General features: G+C 41.3%; 1 protein-coding gene across 1 annotated transcript in view; it reads left to right on the forward strand.

Moving 5' to 3' along the window:
- The window catches only part of LOC138978777 (perlucin-like protein), a 23,935-nt gene extending 19,725 nt beyond the window's left edge, over positions 1–4,210 (forward strand). Inside the window, exons 3-4 of the mRNA XM_070351561.1 lie at positions 157–247; positions 1,514–4,210. Of these exons, the coding sequence (XP_070207662.1) occupies positions 157–247; positions 1,514–1,746 (324 nt within the window). The 3' untranslated portion in view covers positions 1,747–4,210. The remainder of the gene's footprint in view (positions 1–156; positions 248–1,513) is intronic.
- The last annotated feature ends 13,305 nt before the right edge of the window (positions 4,211–17,515 follow it).

Below are 17,515 nucleotides of genomic sequence, written 5' to 3' on the forward strand. Positions count from 1 at the left end.
GTCTACTTAAAAGACCTCTGTGTCGACGTGCTGTAAATGTAACGTTTTGCTTTGTCAATAATCAAACGTTCCAATAACCTACAACTCTTGTGTTTTTAAAACTCTGAATGTTGGAACGTTAGCACTATACCTGTTTTGGGATTTCTGACTCTGCAGGTAGAGTGCAAAACCATGGGGGCTGGGCTGGTGGAGATCGACTCCGAGGAAGAGAACTCCTTTGTCTTCACCATGGTGGCTGCTGCAGGAGGTCAGGTTGATAATACACTCTTTGCATTACACACGTACAATTAGACACAGAAAGAGGACAGGCAGAGCGAGAGATACACACACACATGCACATAAGAACACACACACGCGCGCGCTCGCACAGACATAAACATGCATAAGCACACACATACACACACACACACACAAACAAAAAACCACACACACACACACACAAACACACACACACACACACACTCCAACAAGAACTTTTAAATGTTAATAGGTAGTCTTAAAATGGAGGGAGTCTTAAAACGGAGGGAGTCTTAAAATGGAGGGAGTCTTAAAACGGAGGGAGTCTTAAAACGGAGGGAGTCTTAAAACGGAGGAGTCTTAAAATGGAGGGAGTCTTAAAATGGAGGGAGTCTTAAAACGGAGGGAGTCTTAAAACGGAGGGAGTCTTAAAATGGAGGAGACTTAAAATGGAGGGAGTCTTAAAACGGAGGGAGTCTTAAAATGGAGGGAGTCTTAAAACGGAGGGAGTCTTAAAATGGAGGGAGTCTTAAAACGGAGGGAGTCTTAAAATGGAGGGAGTCTTAGAATGGAGGGAGTCTTAAAAATGGAGGGAGTCTTAAAACGGAGGGAGTCTTAAAATGGAGGGAGTCTTAAAACGGAGGGAGTATTAAAACGGAGGGAGACTTAAAACGGAGGGAGTCTTAAAATGGAGGGAGTCTTAAAACGGAGGGAGTATTAAAACGGAGGGAGACTTAAAACGGAGGGAGTCTTAAAATGGAGGGAGTCTTAAAAATGGAGGGAGTCTTAAAAATGGAGGGAGTCTTAGAATGGAGGGAGTCTTAAAACGGAGGGAGTCTTAAAATGGAGGGAGTCTTAAAATGGAGGGAGTCTTAAAACGGAGGGAGTCTTAAAATGGAAGGAGTCTTAAAATGGAGGGAGTCTTAAAATGGAGGGAGTCTTAAAATGGAGGGAGTCTTAAAACGGAGGGAGTCTTAAAATGGAGGTGAATGTACAAAGCTTCATAAGGAAAATTAAAAAAAACGTGGTCTAAAAATGGAGGATGTCTTAAAAGGGGGGCTCCATTGTATTAACATTAAAATACATGTACACCACAGGAGCTTGTATCAAAGCGCCGATCGATTATTTTGAACTCTTTCATCCTTACTTGTACTGAATAGTAGTATGTAGTAAAGATACAGTAAGGAAGGATAAAGGAGTAAATAATAATCGACCGGCGCTTTGATACAAGCTCCTGTGGTGCTAACTAATACCTTTTATAAATATGTGACGTCAGCCGAGCACGCGTGGCTGGGACTCAGTGACGTAGGAACGGAGGGGCTCTTCCTTCTCCCCTCCGGCCAGGCTCCTACCTTCATCAAGTGGCACCAAGGGGAACCCAACAACGCCGGGGTAGGGGAGGACTGCGCAACGTTCTGGGCGGACAAACCGGACCATCCTGAACGCTGGTACGACACTCCATGCGACATACATTTACCCTTTGTTTGTGAACAACACGGTCTGTTCTGAGACGTTTCACAAATGCAATTATTTTTTTATTATCTAATCCCACGCCGTGGATCGTGTAACTCTGCATTTGCGCCACCGCAACTTTTTATCGCTTCACGCCGACGAAGAGGCGAGCTGCAAGGTAGGTCTCTCACAGAAAATGAAAATTTGTAGGACTTTCAGGCATCATCTAGATTCTTCATTAGTACATTTTAAAGAAGTATATACTCAAGGTCTAAGGTACGTGCTTTTTTAGTCGAAATGTCAGGTTTCGGCAGTTCTGAAGTCCGATTTCTGCTGGAATTGTAGCTGAAATTGCACGATTTGTCCCTTCCTTCGTAACTTCAACGAAACAGCACTAGTTGATGCATTCCCGTGATGATATCCTGTGAGCTAAACATGTCCTTTGTATTCTTGATGAATGCTGTTGCACAATTTTGTCTTTGGGTGACGCACGCGGCAAAAGAAAACACAAACAATTAGACTTCATGTTATACGCCACCGATGCTTGGTGTAATTCGCCACCGCAATTTCACGTCTTGGATGTTATTCGCCACCGCAACTGTCTAATGAATTGCATAATATGTTGAAGAGTTCAGTGATTCTGTCACTTCCAATTGAAAATATTGATTTGGAGTTGTTCAGTTCAGTGTAGTTCAGCTTTTGTAGAGCACGTTTCTGAGACGCACCTGGCGGCGTTTCACTCCCACATTCTTCGTCATTCTTCTTTCCCGAAAAACGTCACGTCTGTCAGAGGCGTTCTTTTCTCTTCCAGCGTCAAACTGATGAGTTTTTGTGTTGTCGCTGGTAATAGGAATGACTGAATTTTAGAATTATTTCACACACATAAACACCAACGAAGCTTAAGAATTTTAGAATTATGTGGTATTTGGCCCCACAATGTTTTTAACAGGAGCGTTCCAGGCCCAGTTTCAGACTCAAGTGACCGCAAATCAAACAGGAAGAGGCAGGTTCCATATTGTCAAACTTAGTGATTTCAGCCACTGAGTGTTTATTGCTAGAATGGCAAGAATCGCTGCGCTCTTCAATCACATATGCTTATACAATAACTTTTCTGACGGGATACGAGTGGTTTTGTTGCAGATGGATTTGGAACAGTCCGGGCAAACCATTGACAGCTTCCTTGATGTCAGTGATGTGGTAGAAGTTACTACTCGACCACCAGTGACTTCGACACCGCAGAAAAAGAAGTCAGAGCAAAAGCAGTGTTTATGCCCAGAATGTGGGAAAACATATAAACACCAACGAACATTAAGAAACCACAGGCTCTTCCATCACACAGAGGGTGGGGGTCCAAGGGTTACCTGTGGGATGTGCAAAAAACATTCACGAGGTCTGCAGACCTCCAGTCACATGTGAACAAACAGCACATCGGGCAAAAACCTTTCGACTGCTCCAAGTGCCACAAAAAATGTGCGTGCAAACGCAATGCAAACCCAAACCGCCACATATGTGTGCAAATCACTAAGTACGCGTGTGATGTCTGTGGCAAAGAGTATAAACACAAATCAACACTCAAGGCTCACACCAACACACACACGCACACTTGCTCACTCCTGCCCAAGATGCTTTTATCCTTTCATGTACAGGACGCAGCTTTTACGCAATTCCAAGAAATGTGTTGCCTGAAATGTTTTCAAAGAATTTTGTTTTCAGTTCTGCAATGAACACTTTTGAATAGATCCAGCATATTTTGATAATTATTATTATTTTTTTTTTAGTTTGAAAAAGAAGCACTTATCTGAAGTTTTGTTAAGCACATTATTGAATTGATTCAACCGATTTTGATAAGCCTTTTTTTTCTTTTCTTTTTAAATTTTGAAGACGCAGTTTCTTCCCACATTGATTTTTGCGTAGTGCGATGGCGAATAACAAAAAATGCGGTGGCGAGTTACATCTAACATTGAATTGATGCGGTGGCGAATTACAGAGAGTTGTTGACACTCTGTTTTTATCTGCTTCTTGCAAAGTATATATGGAACTATATACAGAGAAACTACACGTGGAGATTCATAAAACATTAAAGTTATCAGTGAACATGTCCAAGAATAACCAGTAATCTCCGTTTTGTTGCATTTGACGCAGAAACTGAAAATATGCCCAAAACATGGGGAAACGAGAAGAAAAACAGATCGTCACGATCACCAGGGCCATCAAAGCATCAAAAAAATATACAGAAATATAGCTAAGGTTATAAGTATGTGAAATGCAACACTTGAGAACATGCTGAGTGCCTAGCATTCTAACAATTTAATTTATCATTCAAGAGACCTACCTCGCAGCTTGCCTCTTCGTCGGCGTGAAGCGATAAAAAGTTGCGGTGGCGCAAATGCAGAGTTACACGATCCACGGCGTGAATCCATGTTGATGTTAAGAGTGCTGATGCTAAGGAGAGAAAGAGTGCGGAGTTAGAGGAGAGAGAAACATATAAACAAATGAAAATAAACCAGTTTGTTTGTTTGTTCGTTCATGGGCTGTGTAACTGCTTCTGATCCACTGGTGTTGTTGTATGGAAGCCTCATTGTTTGGTGTATGCTGGTAACGTTCACACACTCACCGACACACAGTCTCATTGTTTGGTGTATGCTGGTAATGCCTCGGTCTCACATATTCGATTTTTCGGAAGTGTCGGGGATAGTTAAGTCGGCTAGGTCGGAAGTGTCGGATGCAAATTCGGCTCCAAATTTCACTCCCGACCTGTCCTTACGACTTATCCGACCATGTAGCCGACAAGCAGACGACAACCACCCGACTTTAGGACCGACAAATCCGACATGTGTCCAGACACTTCCGACTGCAGTAACGACAATTCCGACTGCAGTTACGACAGGCCCGGCTGAAAAACTTCCGAACAATAGCCGACTCTCACGACCAGTGTAACGACTAAACCGACTAGCTAACGACTGTCCTAACGACAAATCAGACAGCCCTTACGACTAATCCGAACGAAACTATGCTACCGACAAATCCGACCACCCTTACGAGTCTTCCGACTACCGTTACGACTAATCAGAATCGCCTTACGACTAAACCGACACGCTTACGACAACCACCCGACAAATTTCTATTCGTCTGAGTCGGGAGGCTCTTCCGACTGTTTTGAAAATTTCAAAACAGTCTGAAGGGCCTTCCGAACTAACCGACTTTTCAAAAACAAAATTGCCAATTCTCACGAACTCTCCGACCTCTTCCGACTTCCAGCCGACTACCTAAAGTCGGGTGACATTCGTAGATGTGAGACCGAGGCATAACGTTCACACTCTCACCGACACACAGACTCAATGTTGGTCTAGTTCCTTTTAATTTGGTGACAGTAGAGAGAGAGAGGTGAAAACTGGGCAAAACAAAAAAACACATATAGGCCCTACAGAATTTCAACTATTAACTTAAACACATATTTATCACATATTTCTTGCTTATAAACTGAAGAGAAACAAGTCGCGTAAGGCGAAATTACTACATTTAGTCAAGTAGCTGTCGAACTCACAGAATGAAACTGAACGCAATGCAACGCAGCAAGACCGTGGTATACTCGTAGCATCGTCAGTCCACCGCTCATGGCAAAGGCAGTGAAATTGACAAGAAGAGCGGGGTAGTAGTTGCGCTGGGAAGGATAGCACGCTTTTCTGTACCTCTCTTCGTTTTAACTTTCTGAGCGTGTTTTTAATCCAAACATATCATATCTATATGTTTTTGGAATCAGGAACCGACAAGGAATAAGATGAAAGTGTTTTTAAATCGATGTCTAAAATTTAATATTAATCATAATTTTTATATATTTAATTTTCAGAGCTTGTTTTTAATTCAAATATAACATATTTATATGTTCTTGGAATCAGAAAATGATAAAGAATAAGATGAACGTAAATTTGGATCGTTTTATAAAAAGAAATATTTTGTTTACAATTTTCAGATTTTTAATGACCAAACTCACTCATTAGTTTTTAAGCCACCAAGCTGAAATGCAATACAAAACCCCGGCCTTCGTCGAAGATTGCTTGGCCAAAATTTCAATCAAGATAATTGAAAAATGAGGGTGTGACAGTGCCGCCTTAACTTTTACAAAAAGCCGGATATAACGTCATAAAAGACATCTATCAAAAAAGTGAAAAAAACGTCTGGGGATTTCATACCCAGGAACTCTCATGTCAAATGTCATAAAGATCGGTCCAGTAGTTTAGTCTGAATCGCTCTAAACACACACACACACAGACAGACACACACACACACACACACACACACACATACACACACACATACACCACGACCCTCGTCTCGATTCCCCCCTCTATGTTAAAACATTTAGTCAAAACTTGACTAAATGTAAAAAGGGTAGAGCGAATGAAAAGGGAAAAGAAGAGAGAGAAACATGAAAGAGACACAGAGAATGAGAAAGAAGGCGAGAAAGAGCGGAGATGGAGAGAAGTATAAGTAAACAAGGAAACAAAGGAAGGAAGAGAGAGAGAGAGAGAGACTGAGAGAGAGAGATAGAGACAGAGAGAGAGAGAGAGATAGAGACTGGGAGAGAGAGAGAGAGAGAGAGAGAGAGAGAGAGAGAGAGAGAGAGAGAGAGAGAGAGAGAGAGAGAGAGAGAGAGAGAGAGAGAAACGAACAGACTGACAGACGGAGAGAGAGACAGACAAACCAATAAAAGAAGACAAAGTCAGACAGACAAACAGAATGGAGAGAAAGAAAGAAAAATGGAAGAAAACGTGAGCATACACATCAATTAATACGATATTTCTAATACACAAAGAGAAAAAGGGAAGGAAAAGTAAGCATACACAACATCATCAGTTAATACAAGATTTCTTATACACAAAAAAATAACTTTCCCCTACCGTATTCCAGGTTCACACAACACCATCACAACACAACCCTCTCAGTGGAAGGACATAGGACGACAAATCTCAACACCCAAAACTGACTAACATCAACACCTCCGAACTCACAAAACAGAATAATAGCTCACCATATCAAAATTAAAAAACTGCAAAGCATACGCAAAAACACGTTCTCCACGAAACACTAAACAAACAAACAACTTCACGAGACTGCTTGATCGAGGCTGAACTCGAAAAGCTGAGACAAAAAAAGAACACACACAAAAAACGAAAGTAAGGGACGTTTCACGAGCAACAAACAACAAACTTGTCCACATGTCATCAATCACTTAATAAAACAGTACAGCCGAATACAAAAAAGAGTTCAAAACCCGATTTAAAAAAGAGGCCCTGCACGGGCTGAAACTCCCACGGCTTTTACGTGTATGACCGTTTTTACCCCGCTATTTAGGCAGCCATACGCCGCTTTCGGAGGAAGCATGCTGGGTATGTTCGTGTTTCTATAACCCACCGAACTCTGACATGGATTACAGGATCTTTTTCGTGCGCACTTGGTCTTGTGCTTGCGTGTACACACGGGGGTGTTCGGACACCGAGGAGAGTCTGCACACAAAGTTGACTCTGAGAAATAAATCTCTCGCCGAACGTGGGGACGAACTCACGCTGACAGCGGCCAAGATACAAATCGAGCGCGCTACCGACTGAGCTACATCCCCGCCCCAAATAAACCAGTGAATCATCACATAAACAAATGAAAATAAACCAGTGAATTTAAGGTTGCCGCGCTTGGCCACTTTGGTGACATTTATTTTAATCTACCTGAATGTTTCATGAATTTGACCAATTCTGTACATTATATACCGTGGAGATAACATATATACCGTGGAGATAACATATATACCGTGGAGATAACATATATACCGTGGAGATAACATATATACCGTGGAGATAACATATATACCGTGGAGATAACATATATACCGTGGAGATAACATATATACCGTGGAGATAACATATATACCGTGGAGATAACATATATACCGTGGAGATAACATATATATCGTGGAGATAACATATATACCGTGGAGATAACATATATACCGTGGAGATAACAGTAACAATGTGGATTCATTGTCTCCCTTGAAGTTTGTTGAAATGGAGCAAGTAAAAGATGAGTAAAGCTGAATCAAAAATAGGGTCGTTTTGGGGGCTGCACCGCCATAACACAGGTATTGGCTCCTTATGGGAGGACTTGCCTATAACAGGCGTATACAAAGCGAAGAGATGTTCCCTCTGCACTTACCATAAACTCCCGTGTTGTCACAAGAACTTTTTGTGAACGCAACAATGTGTTCTAAGATGTGCCTGACCGCAACATTTTGTTTTGAGATGTTTTGTGAAAGAAATAAGTATTTCTACAATGTATCAAGGATCTTCTTCTTCTTCTTCCTCGTTCATGTGCTGAAACTCCAACGTTCATTCATGTTTTTTCACGAGTGGGTATTTACGTGTATGGCCGTTTTTACCCCGCCATTCAGGCAGCATACGCCGATTCGGGGGAAGCATGCTGGGTATTTTCGTGTTTCTATGACCCACCGAATTCTGACATGGATTACATGATCTTTTCCGTGCGCACTTGGTCTTGTGTTTGCGTGTACACACGAAGGAAGATAACAAGGCACGCGCAACAGCTGGAGGCGAGACACTGAAGCAGAGATCAAGAGGTAGGGGAAGACCTGGAGCCAGATCGAAAGGGCAGCCCAGGACCGTGTCGGATGGAGAATTGTCGTCGATGGCCTATGCTCCCCCGGGGGTTCATAATGGCCTAAGTAAAGTAAGTAAGGTCTGCATATACTTTGACCTGGGAGATCGGAAACATCTCGACCCTAATAATTATTTTATTTTGTTTGCAAGCACATAACAAAAAGTGTAAGCTGCTTTGTTGTTACTTCGTTGTTAATGTAAATGCTTAGATTTATGTGTTAATAAACTTAAAGGAAATGCTTTAAAGGCATACTAACGCACTCCCGTGTTTACAAAGTGTAGTTTGCCCACAATCGATGTCAAACGCACCATAAGACCATATAATGACGATACGTCACCAAGCGCGGACCATAATACATGCATTACAGCTTGTTCTAGCCTCTGAAAAAGTGAGGATGTCAACAAAGCCGCGGTGTTCTCTCCCTTGCATCAACGTTACATGTGTTGCCAAATCTATAAATATAGGACGATCCAGATCAAAATGAAAATTCAAATATCTCAACATTTAAGGGGTCCTAGACCACAATATTTTGCAGGGAACTTAATTTAGTCTGTCTCCAGCTGTTGGTAAAGCAATTAGCGTGTATAGTCATCGAGTACATATGGCTTTAACAAAAAGTCCAGTGTGGGTGTGTGTGAGTGTGTGTGTGTGTGTGTATGTGTGTGTGTCTGTGTGTGTGTGTGTGTGTGTGTGTGAATGGGCGTCCGTGCATGTGTTTGTGTGTGCATATGCGTGCGTGCGTGTGTGTTTGTGTGTTAGTGGGCGTGCGTGTGTGTGTGTGTGTGTGTGTGTGTGTGTCTGTGAGTGTGTGTGAGTGTGTATTTGTGTGTAAATGCGTGCGTGTGTGTGTGTGTGTGTGTGCGTGTGCTTGCGTGCGCCTGTATGCGTGTGTGTTTAATGTGTGTGTGTGTGTGTGTGTGTGTGTGTGTGTGTGTGTTTGTGTGTGTGTAAGTGTGTGTGTATGTCGTTACAGATAGGAACATTTGGTTTAAACGACTTCACAACACACACCTCATTATGCAGGTCGGTACAAGGTTATTTTATGTTAAAAGGGCTGTAAATGGTCCTTGACAATTACTGATTTTAGAGAAATCTTTCATCCGTGGGAAGCAGTCAGGGTGTATCTTTTGTACGAATTTAATTGTCCCGCCGTACAGAAATGGGTAACTGTATCCTCGATATATAACACCGTGTGTTGCCTGTGAAGGATGGTCCTTTTATCTATGCAGTACAAATTCATTACCCTACCTTCTCCATCCACTTTGTGTCTGAAATAAGTCAATTGTTAGGAGGGCGAAGGGGCAGGCGTGGGTTTGGGGGGTAGGGGTGGCTGTGGTAGGTGCAGTCCAAATGCATGTCCCGATACAGAAAACCGAGTGGGGATAAACACACCATCGCTTAGTCATAGACAATGGGTCGGAATGAAGTGCTTTCTATTAAATGCACCGCGTGTTCTCAAAGCGACCCTCTTTTAAAGATAAGGCCACAATCGGTCCACACTGGGTCATCTCACTGATTCATTTAAAACAAAAATGAAAATTGTCCAGTACTAGACTCTACTCCTCCTCCCTAATTCCTTAACAGTATCTTGATATACATTCTGTTGTAAACTTGAATCTTGTAGTAATCAATATTATTTAAGGGTCTAGTAGTTGTTGTAGTCAAACAGTCCTATACAGTGCCTCTTTAACTTCCCCCCCCCCTCTCTCTCTCTCTCTACTTCTCTCTCTTCTCTAGATCATTCTTTTTTATGCATATTGTATGTATGTATGTGGCGATTTGAACTGTGATGTAATGTATAATGTGTTGTAAAAAAGAAGAAGAAAAAAAAAAAAATTCCCAAAACAAACAGACCGCCAACGTTCCAAATTTCAGAATCAAAAATGAAGAAAGGTAACTATGTTGTTGGAACGTTTAATAATTTATAAAACAAAACGTTACGTTCACAGATATGCCCCGCTTGTGTTTTCCCTGCAAGCGCCTGAACATTTTGTCAAATAAGTTTTTGTTTTTCTGTATAACTATTGTGTGTCTGTCTGTGCACTTAAAGAACCGCTGGCTCCAAATATCTGTGAACGTAACGTTTTGTTTTGTCAACAACAAACCTATCTTACGTTTTGATTCATTTAAAACCAAACTCAATGGGTCATTTTCAATAATCTCTTACCCTGTTGACTGGAGCGTAACTTTTTTTTCTTTTTTTTTCTTCTCTTTTTTTTCTCGACTTTTGGGAAGACGCTATGTATGGCGTGCCCTTTTTGTCAATTGAACAATGTGATTGTATGACAAACATGGTGTCTGTGTGTGTGACTGTACATAACACTGGAACTGGCACACTGGTCTGGGGCACACAATGTGTGCAATTCAGGGCTTCCCATAGAGCGCGTCCCTGCGTCCTATACGCACTAGAAGCCGAAAACACGTACTAGAAATGTATGGAGGGGCTCTAAAAATTGAAAGTGGGGGTCCCGGGACGCACTAGGAGGGGCGTCCGTGGGGAGCCCTGAAAATTACTGCTACGCGTTATTTTATACAAATGGACCCGGAGCGTAACTCTTTCAGGGGTCGATTGGCCACCTCCATCTTAAAACAAGAGGCGAAGCCTTCAAGGCTCACGTAAGAAATCGACAAACAGTAACACAAACTCAATCACTCCGTCACACACACACACACACACACACACACACACACACACACACACACACACACACACACACACACACACACACACACACACACACACACACACACACAGTAAGCATAGGTGAAACTGTGCAAGAAACTGTCTTGCCTGTCTGCATGTAGCCTACTCTCATCTGTCTGTCTGCATATAGCTTACTTACAGGGACACGACTGCCAACTAGTCTCGGCCCGCTCAAAATAACAATGACCGAGACGCGTGACGTCTAACCCTCTTACGCCATAATGTGACGTCTTCAAATGACGAAGTTTCTACCACAGACATACGCACGCACACACGCACATACGCACAGACAGACAAAGTTACGATCGCATAGGCTACACTTCGTGAGCCAAAAACCCTACTTTTATCAAGTAACAGACGCGTGGCCGGATGTATGAAAGTCAATCCACAATATTTTCATACATCCGGTTAACCGGATTTAGTAAAGACCGGATGTATGAAAGACAAAAAGTGGGTCCCGACGACTTTCTTACATCCGGTCTCGACTGTTATTGACGTGCTGAGCACCAGGCGGTACTAAACAGCCGTCAAGAACTTGGAGAGACCTCCACTTGAACCCGTGGTATCAGGGGCTTGGCCGATTGATACCTAAACATTTCGCTGGTACCATACACGCACCGTCATGAGAAAGGGGGAGCTAACAACCGTCCTGAGAAAGAGAAAGGGGAGATAACTATGTCTCTCCCTTCCTTTTTACATTTAAGTCAAGTTATGACTAAATGTTTTAACATCGAGGGGGGAATCGAGACGAGGGTCGTGGTGTATGTGTGTGTGTGTGTGTGTGCGTGCGTGTAGAGCGATTCAGACCAAACTACTGGACCGATCTTTATGAAATTTAACATGAAAGTTCCTGGGTACCATATCCCCATACGTTTTTTCATTTTTTTGATAAATGTCTTTGATGACGTCATATCCGGCTTTTCGTGAAAGTTAAGGCGGCACTGTCACGCTCTCGTTTTTTAACCAAATTGGTTGAAATTTTGGTCAAGTTGTTCGACGAAGCCCGGACTTCGGTATTGCATTTCAGCTTGGTGGCTAAAAAAATAGTTAATGACTTTGGTCATTAAAAATCTGAAAGTTGTAAAAAAAAAAAAAAAAAAATTATGAAACGATCCAAATTTACGTTCACCTTATTCTCCATCATTTGCTGATTCTAAAAACATATAAATATGTTATGTTTGGATTAAAAACACGCTCAGAAAGTTAAAACGAAGAGAGGTACAGAAAAGCGTGCTATCCTTCCCAGCGCAACGAATACCCCGCTCTTCTTGTCAATTTCACTGCCTGTGCCGTGAGCAGTGGACTGACGATGCTACTAGTTCTTGCTGGTGAGCGATGTTCATAGCCAGGACCCTGTTGTAGCACGTGCATCACAACTTTTCAGTTGCCCTGGCATGCGTTCCGCAAATTTCATGGGGCTATAAAAAAAAAACCACCCTTTTTCTTCCAAAATGCAGAAGCTTTTGAGAAGTCCCACAAAGGGAAATAACTCTGCCTGCCAAACAAAATTCTAGGTCAAGACTCATTGTTTATTTGTGAATTCAAACACATTAATCTTTTAATTATTATGTTGATGTTTAATTTTTTGGCAATTTTTTTATAATTAGATCTGTTTTTTCAACCGATCCTTAAATTTTTTTGAAGAGTGTATATATATACTTCCAGATGTAAGATTGTATCTATCCGTAATAACCAACTACTTTGTTTACGCCGCACGTTGTAAACAAGGCAGACTACTACACTGGGTTTTCCCGCATATTACTCGACTTTCGCTTCGCAGGAAACTCAGTGATTCTTGGGCGCGTATTGACGTGTCAACACGGAGACTGGTGATTACATCCTACTTTCATTTCTGAGAAAGATTTCTTAGTGCACATCCTGTTTATCGACCGCTCTGCATAGTTCACATAGTTTTGCAAAACTGTGTCAGTGTAGTCAACAGGATCTGCTGGGTCGCAGCACTTAGCTGCACACTCAGAATGGACTGAGGCTTTTCCGTCTTCTCTTTCTGTGAGAGATTCGCGAGCAAAACCTTCGAACTGGTATCAGTGTGAACAAGTGCTTTATTTCATGATACTTATATGTGTAATTGGGTACACATTGCTATACCTGGCGATCGACTTTAGATTCGTGAATCGTATTTGCAAGTTCAGTCAGTCAACATAATGTTAGTGTTGTTAGTTTAGTTTCTAGTCTGACGTTAAAGGCACACACAGCCTCCCATAAATCATCCGTTTCTGGTCACAGACACTGTCCGGCTTTTACACACAGTACAAACACCCTTTCGTTCCTACACTCACCGCTTGAGAACATCTTAGGTGCCCTCCGTATAGCGCGAGCATTTTTCAAAGAATTTATTCAAGTTTTGCGTGGCCAGCCGGATTGTCTAGTACCACAATCGGACGCCTCGTTTTGGCGCTTGAACTAGCTCTTATAATTTAAATGATAAATTGACAGCTTGTCACACAAACATTCTAAAATCATAACAGATTTATTTTTTCATCAAGACAAGATCAGTACAATTCGAAGTTTTGAAATTTTAAACAAGTCGCGTAAGGCGAAATTACTACATTTAGTCAAGCTGTGGAACTCACAGAATGAAACTGAACGCACTGGTTTTTTCTCACAATGACCGTAGTCCGCCGTTAGTGCAAAAGGCAGTGAAAGTGACGAGCCTGTTTAGCGCGGTAGCGGTTGCGCTGTGCTGCATAGCACGCTTTACTGTACCTCTCTTCGTTTTAACTTTCTGAGCGTGTTTTTAATCCAAACATATCATATCTATATGTTTTTGGAATCAGAAACCGACAAGGAATAAGATGAAATTGTTTTTAAAACGATTTCGGAAATTTAATTTTAATCATAATTTTTATATTTTTAATTTTCAGAGCTTGTTTTAATCCGAATATAACATATTTATATGTTTTTTGAATTAGAACATGATGCAAAATAACATAAAAGTAATTTTCGATCGTTTCATAAAAAAATAATTTTAATTACAATTTTCAGATTTTTAATGACCAAAGTCATTAATTAATGGTTAAGCCTACATGTTCAAATGCACTACCGAAGTCCGGCCTTCGTCGAAGATTGCTTGGCCAAAATTTCAATCAATTTGATTGAAAAATGAAGGTGTGACAGTGCCGCCTCAACTTTTACAAAAAACCGGATATGACGTCATCAAAGACATTTATCGAAAAAAAGAAAAACATATCATACCCAGGAACTCTCTTGTAAAATTTCATAAAGATCGGTCCAGTAGTTTACTCTGAATCGCTCTACACACAGACAGACAGACACACACACACACACACACACGTACACACACACACACACACACACACACACACACACACACACATACATACACCACGACCCTCGTCTCGATTCCCCCTCTATGTTAAAACATTTAGTCAAAACTTGACTAAATGTAAAAAGGGAAGCAATTCACGCAATGATCGTGTTTTACCAATACAAGCAGACGAAGTTTCTGCATATCGGCTTGCGTCTTTGAAGCTAACCGCCGCCGATAAGGATAAAGTCGTGTGACTCGCAGTCTTTTGTTGCATTTTATATTCAGAGGTAGACTATTACGTGCTATTCCAGATACAGCAAGTCGCATTGAAATCACAAACTGACGACGACATTGTGAGAAAAAAAGGAAAGTGTGTGCCACGGGTCCACGATGGCTCAATGGTAAAATAAACCACGAAATCTGGTGTGTGGTTTACGCAAACTAAATAGCCATTCAAACAAACTGTGTCGTTTAATGCTGTTAAATGCTATTGTAAGTGTGTTCCATAAAGTTAGAACTGCGCTTTTCGTGAGAAGATTTAAATCGTTCTGTAAACCATTTGAGGCACACTGGGCCTTTAAAAGGCGAGAAGAACGTTTGGGTTAATGTTGCACACGTGTTACACGTCTTGATGCTGTTTCTCTTGTTTATAACATGTTTGTAAATGGGTCGTCGGCCTACACAATAAAATCAGTGTCTCTCTCTCTCTCTCTCTCTCTCTCTCTCTCTCTCTCTCTCTGCTCTCTCCCTATCTCTCCTCTCTCAGTCAGTCTCTCTCTCTCTCTCTCTCTCTCTCTCTCTCTCTCTCTCTCTCTCTCTCTCTCTCTCTCTCCATGTTTCTACTCTCTCTGTAGGAGACTAGGTGCGAGCGCTTGTGCAATTGTTTAATCTTGTCAGTTTTCTACAAACACAAGAGGCGAAGCCATCAAGGCTCACGTAAGAAATCGACAAACAGTAACACAAACTCAATCACTCCGTCACACATACACACACACACACACACACACACACACACACACACACACACACACACACACACACACAGAGAAAGAGCATCTACAGGTGAAACTGTGCAAGAAAGCGAGACACTAGATCTAGATCTGTCTGTCTGCATGTAGCCTACTTACAGGGACACGACTGCCAACTAGTCTCGGCGCGCTCAAAATAATAATGACCGAGACTTTCAGTACTTCTTTCGCGTGACGTCTAACCCTCTTACGTCATAATGTGACGTCAATGTAATGTGACGTCTTCAAATGTTAGAGTTTCTACCACAGACATACACACACACGCACGCACACACACACACACACACACACACACACGCACAAACGCACAGACAGACAAAGTTACGATCGCATAGGCTACACTTACGTGAGCCAATGACCGCTCATTTAAATTCCAATGTGTCGTAAGTTCGTTTTCGCTCATTATCTCCCAAATATGTGTGTTTTTCAGTCTACTTTCGTTTGAAAAAAAAATCGGTTCCAAATCTAACAATTCTTTTCAAACACTTCAGGACCAGAAAGAACAATCGGCTTCATATTGACTATTGTTTCAAAGCACCTTCTTTTTATTCCTCTTCTTATTCCTCTTCTTCTTCTTCTTCTTCTTCTACTTCTTCTTCTTCTTCTGCTGCGTTCATGGGCCGAAACTCCCACGTACATTCGGTGTTTGTTTTGTGCATGAGCGGCTTTTTATGTGTTTGGCTGTTTTTGCCCAGCCATTTAGGTTGCCATACGCCGCTTTCGGGGGTTTCAAAACACCAAATGACATTATAAAAATCGGCTTCTGGGTTGCGCAAAAATTGCTTCACAACGCGGACTTTACCTTGTGTGCAGTGAAGAAACACCGATTTATTGATGTAATCGCGAATCGAGAATCCTTGGTACACTCTGAATAGATGGAAGGGGCCGTCTTGAATTTGTATTCATTCAGTTACACGCTCACAGACGATTTCCAGAAAAGTATATAGCAAGTTTATTTTCGTTTAATCTGCATACAGTAAACTGCCTAAAACACCAGGAAACATTTTCAAAGGACATTCAAGGACATTCGCACTTGTTTCGAGTAGTGAAACAAACTCTACTGTTAAAAACGTGCAATTTAGTACTGAACATCTGTATCGATCTTTACTTTTTTTTTTTTTAAAGCAATTTTGTCCTTAAAATATCTGTAATTTGATTTCCTGTTAGCCTTATTAGGCTTTTCTTGTGTGCGTGCAAGTGTGTGTGTGTGTGTGTGTGTGTGTGTGTGTGTGTGTGTGTGTGTGTGTGTGTGTGTGTGTGCAGTCATGCATGTAGGTCTCTGTGCAGGCAGAAGTATTATTTCTTGGCTGGAACTGTTTGGGATTCATACTGCATGCATACAACACTTTTGATTAAACAACGTTGAATGCAATCATTTAAATCAAAACAAAACAAAAACAAGTCGCGTAAGGCGAAAATACAACATTTAGTCAAGTAGCTGTCGAACTCACAGAATGAAACTGAACGCAATGCCATTTTTCAGCAAGACCGTATACTCGTAGCATCGTCAGTCCACCGCTCATGGCAAAGGCAGTGAAATTGACAAGAAGAGCGGGGTAGTAGTTGCGCTAATAGAAGGATAGCACGCTTTTCTGTACCTCTCTTTGTTTTAACTTTCTGAGCGTGTTTTTAATCCAAACATATCATATCTATATGTTTTTGGAATCAGGAACCAACAAGGAATAAGATGAAAGTGTTTTTAAATTGATTTCGACAATTTAATTTTGATAATAATTTTTATATATTTAATTTTCAGAGCTTGTTTTTAATCCAAATATAACATATTTATATGTTTTTGGAATCAGAAAATGATGGAGAATAAGATGAACGTAAATTTGGATCGTGTTATAAATTTTTATTATTTGGTACAATTTTCAGATTTTTAATGACCAAAGTCATTAATTAATTTTTAAGCCACCAAGCTGAAATGCAATACCGAAGTCCGGGCTTTGTCGAAGATTACTTGACCAAAATTTCAACCAATTTGGTTGAAAAATGAGGGCGTGACAGTGCCGCCTCAACTTTCACGAAAAGCCGGATATGACGTCATCAAAGACATTTATCAAAAAAATGAAAAAAACGTTCGGGGATATCATACCCAGGAACTCTCATGTCAAATTTCATAAAGATCGGTCT

This window comes from Littorina saxatilis, linkage group LG10 (genome assembly GCF_037325665.1).
Source record: "Littorina saxatilis isolate snail1 linkage group LG10, US_GU_Lsax_2.0, whole genome shotgun sequence".
In the NCBI taxonomy this organism is placed as follows: Eukaryota; Metazoa; Mollusca; class Gastropoda; order Littorinimorpha; family Littorinidae; genus Littorina; species Littorina saxatilis.